At 46.5% G+C, this 4,185-nt stretch overlaps 1 protein-coding gene across 1 annotated transcript in view; it reads right to left on the minus strand.

Annotated features, from left to right (window-relative positions):
• Positions 1–4,185, minus strand: part of LOC107102236 (plexin-B1-like) — a 99,825-nt gene that overhangs the window by 31,336 nt on the left and 64,304 nt on the right. Inside the window, exons 6-10 of the mRNA XM_015401449.1 lie at positions 3,647–3,775; positions 3,313–3,413; positions 2,232–2,364; positions 1,797–1,953; positions 214–322 (exon numbers count right to left, since the gene is read on the minus strand). Of these exons, the coding sequence (XP_015256935.1) occupies positions 214–322; positions 1,797–1,953; positions 2,232–2,364; positions 3,313–3,413; positions 3,647–3,775 (629 nt within the window). The remainder of the gene's footprint in view (positions 1–213; positions 323–1,796; positions 1,954–2,231; positions 2,365–3,312; positions 3,414–3,646; positions 3,776–4,185) is intronic.

Below are 4,185 nucleotides of genomic sequence, written 5' to 3' on the forward strand. Positions count from 1 at the left end.
TCCTCTCAAACGTCGTTACATTCATGTTTAGTGTGAGGGATTGCTGAATCACTGTGGAGCTGCTCTGAAGGACAATTTCCATCCAAAGCTGTCTTCACTAAAAACTCCTGTGGTCCATGGGCCAATCAGAAGGTTATTATTCATAAGAAGTGATGAAGCCACAGAAAAGCAGGAGCAGGTATTAAACGAAGCAATGAAGTCTGGGAAACTTACGGCGTGCTTCCTGACTGCTGCTTCACCGCCATGCAGTCATAGAAGGTGAAATCTCTCTCTGCCACCGTGACGTCCCCGAAGCGAACAGACAAGGCCAGGGTGACAAAATCTGAAGAAAGAACACAGACTGAGCATCTGATGATGATGATGATGAGCATCATCATCCCTTCATTCTTCTTTACATGATGAACATGAGACCAAAACTATGGAAGAAAAACAGTCTCATTGGAATCTGCCTTTTTTTGTAGATGGCTTTTTAAACACTGAAATTTTTTTGGACATTAAATTCCTTACCATGAATTTATATATGGTGAAAATTCAGCAGCAAAAAATTAACCTGCAAAAAAGTCGCCTGCAAATGTGTTGACCTTTTGGTGAACTTAAGCTTCAGCAATCTACACTCGATGCAGAGAAGCAGCTTTTAGCCAATGAAATTAGCTCATCTGCAGCCGGCCGCTTCTTCCGGGTCAAACCAAGAGCCTGGGCAGACGGGGGTGCCGCACTAGCTGCGATCGGCTCAGTTATTAGTCATTAGATGAAAAACTCTAATGGCTGTCTATTAGTAGCTACCTGTAGTTTTGTAATCATATCTATTTAACAAGAAAAACTCCTCATTCAGCTTCGTTTAGTTTAGGAACAAAGTTACGCCCAACTGTTGGGTCACATGACCAAAGGAGCTCATTTCATTGGCTAGAAGCTGCTCGGCTGCATGGAGCGTAGATTGCTTTGGCTTCAGTTCACCAAAACGTCAAAACATTTGCATATGAATTTTTTTGCAGCTAAATTTTTTGGAGAAAAATGTTATTTTTACTGGATAAAAAATCAGTGTAAGGAATTCAATGTTTAAAAAAAATTTAAGTTTTTAAATTATAGCCTAGATAAAAAAAGTAGATTTCATTGAGACTGTTTTTCTTCCGTACATAACAAATAAATCTCAGCTGAAACAGACGGAAACATTTTTTTAGATCCAGACATGAACCATGAAGAGACAATAGATGGAAGCAGGTATGGGCCATAGATCTATGGTTTTATCTCCGGTTAATTAAAAACCGTCAGACGAGGCGTTGCTGCCATGACTCCACTAGCAGAGCCGCTGCTGCTAATGATGGGCTACCTGCTGCAGTGACATCAGATCAAACGGGACCGTCTGATTGGACAGCTTTAAAACTAGAACCGGATCAGGTCGTCTCGTTCCTGAAATGAAACCTGCCGTAATATTTACGTTTTTTGTTTTTTTTTAAGTAAACTGAGGAAAATGTTTGTTCTGAACCTGTTGATGCAGAATCACCTCCAAAGTTTTGCTTAATGCATCATGTGAGCGTCTCTCTGTTTTTTTCCGTCTCTAATGGGACACTAACGGAAATGAAAGCTCCAGTGGATGGATCCAGTATTAAAGCTGGTTGGAAACTGGAATGCATTCGATTAGATTAGAGCTGCGTGCGTGCAAACGTCCGCTGATCCAAACACAGCATAAAGGTTAATCCCAACCCAGCTGGCCTCCAAATCCCTCCGTCACAAAAGCAAAAAGCTCATAGCAGTAATTAAAATCCCTCAGACAGTTCCCCCCCCCCCACCGGACCCACCCTGTCCAGGAGGCACCGAAGGAATTCTGCTGGAGTCTGGAGACTGGCATGCAACTCCAGCCTGGGTGATGGTGGCAGGGCTGGAGCTGGACTGGAAGGAGCAGGAGTAGGACTCGCCTCTGTCCAACAGGGGGAGTCCTGGGATGGACAGGGACACCTGCAGAGAGAGAAACGTCTCTGTCCACATTCAAATCACAACCAAATGTCTGGGAAAACAAAGGATAGCACCTGGGTTTCACTAAGCAAACCGTCAGCAGCCTCTCTGTGGGAAAAGCTTCCCCTGCTGCAGCTGCAGTTAGTGGGGAAGGACCAACACCAAGGGGAAAGCAGGAAGATGGTGGTGGACGGCGATGGAGCGCCTCTAATGAGCCTTCCTAGACCTCAGAGTGTTTTCTTAAAGCAAGTCCCTGTAGGGAAGACGTCTGCAGGTCTTACCGTCCTGCTCTCCTCCCTGCTGATGTTGAAGGGGTTCAGGTCCTGGACGCTCAGACACTGCTGCTCCATGTCGAAGCTCCACAGCCACTGGCCTGGTCGGCTTCCACGGCTGCACTCTGATTTCAGGACACACCTGAAGGACGAGAGGCAAACCAGGCGTTGGATGTCTGCACCGTTTAACCCGCCTCAGCAAACGCCACCAGGGGGAAAACTGGACAGCGGTCCGGAAGTGTTCAGGACGTAACTGAAAACCGCTCTGATGCTTCCAAACTTGATCCTTTATAGATCTGTATTGCTAGTTTGACTTTTTAATCATCAAAAATAAAATATTTCTCTGATAAAAACACATTCAGTCTAATAAAAGTCCTAATAAAGCTTTCCTATGACTCAGGGTGAATCGTTTTAAACACATAAGTGGCGCTGCAGCCGATGGAAGGTGCCCTGCTGCTTCGCCATCTTTGATTACGGAGGCTGCAAAGGGACAAACAGGGACTGAGTGGGTTGGAATAGAGCACTTGTAAGTATCCGGTTCGATCCCCATAGCCTGCACTCTGGGTCCCTGAGCATGACCCTTAACCCCACATTGTACCCCGGGCGCCGCACAATGACAGCCCACTGCTCCCATAGGGGATGGATTAAATGCAGAGTAAATTTCTCCAATGTGAGATCAATTAAGTTCAAAAAAAGTTTTACCCATTTATGAAGCCATGTTTTCAGTGGAGTCATATCGTTTCCCAGCAGGAGGGAAGGGAGAAAACCAGGAGAGAAGAGGGGGCGGGGCTTAAAAATATTTTTTGGTAAAAACTATAAAATGTCTCTTAAAGTTACAAAAAAATCCAAATGTTTGGCAGGTTTAAAAATGCCCTTAGATGGAACAGAGTCTCGATTCGTGGAAATGTTTTGAGATGTTTTCGCCCTGCGGACCGACTGACTTTGATCTGCCTTAAAATCTCTAAACTTTACGGGCGTCAAAGAGAAAATAATCCAGAGGAACGGATCAGTCCGGCTGAATGGAAGCCCACCAATAAAATCAGCAGTGAGCTTTTTAAGGTGGCCTGGCCGGTTGTGCTGCTGATCTCACCTTCCCTCCAGGATGCACCAGCCGCAGTAGGGGTCATGGGCCAGCAGGCAGGAGTGGCAGTCTGGGTGCTGCTGGCATTCAGCCACGGGCCTCTTCTGCAGCTGCAGCCGGGACAAAAACAATCACGTTCAGTAGTGCAAATCATCCCGCTAAGCTGGCAGAAATCTGATTACAAACAATAGATGGCCCACATTCCCAGAGCAACAAGGACAGAACCGGAATAATATCAGAAATAATCCCAGCAGCATTACTGGGAGAACTGGAGCAGAAACCAGAGTCATTTCCTTCTTTAACACGGTGGGGTGCAGGCATGCAGCATGAACCGCTTCTGTACCATGTTAGGGGTCATGATGAACAGATGCTCCTCCTCCTGGTCCAGAAGGAGGTCTGAGCTGATGGGTGTGTTCCTCTGGATGGAGATCACAGAGTATTCCTCCACCTCGCCATCCGGACCCAGGAAAACCTGAGGAGAAGATGCAGCAGAGCTTTAATGAGCCGTCTCTGAGGTTCATGCATCCTCAGCAGGCGGCGTCAGCCAGCCTCAGGCCTGCAGCCCAGTCTGATGACCTCTGAACTCCATCCTGCTTCCTCAGCTTCTTTAATCACCTTCTGGACACTTTTACCTTCTTTAATGGTCAAACGGAAGCAGACGTCTGTATCAGGCTGTTTTCAAGCAAGTGTATAAACGGGTCACCGCTGCCGTGTAGGGCGGAAAGAATCCCAGCAGGTCGCAGCTGAGCGTCTGACGTAGAAATAGAAACCTGATGATAGATTCCCTCTTTGTGACATCCTCCACACCTGAAGGCCGGCTCCTCGGACCCTCGCTGCTTACATCTAGATGTTACATCTAGATGTTATGTTACATCTAACATA

Source organism: Cyprinodon variegatus, unplaced genomic scaffold (genome assembly GCF_000732505.1).
Source record: "Cyprinodon variegatus isolate N-32 unplaced genomic scaffold, C_variegatus-1.0 Scaffold1220, whole genome shotgun sequence".
Lineage (NCBI taxonomy): Eukaryota > Metazoa > Chordata > Actinopteri > Cyprinodontiformes > Cyprinodontidae > Cyprinodon > Cyprinodon variegatus.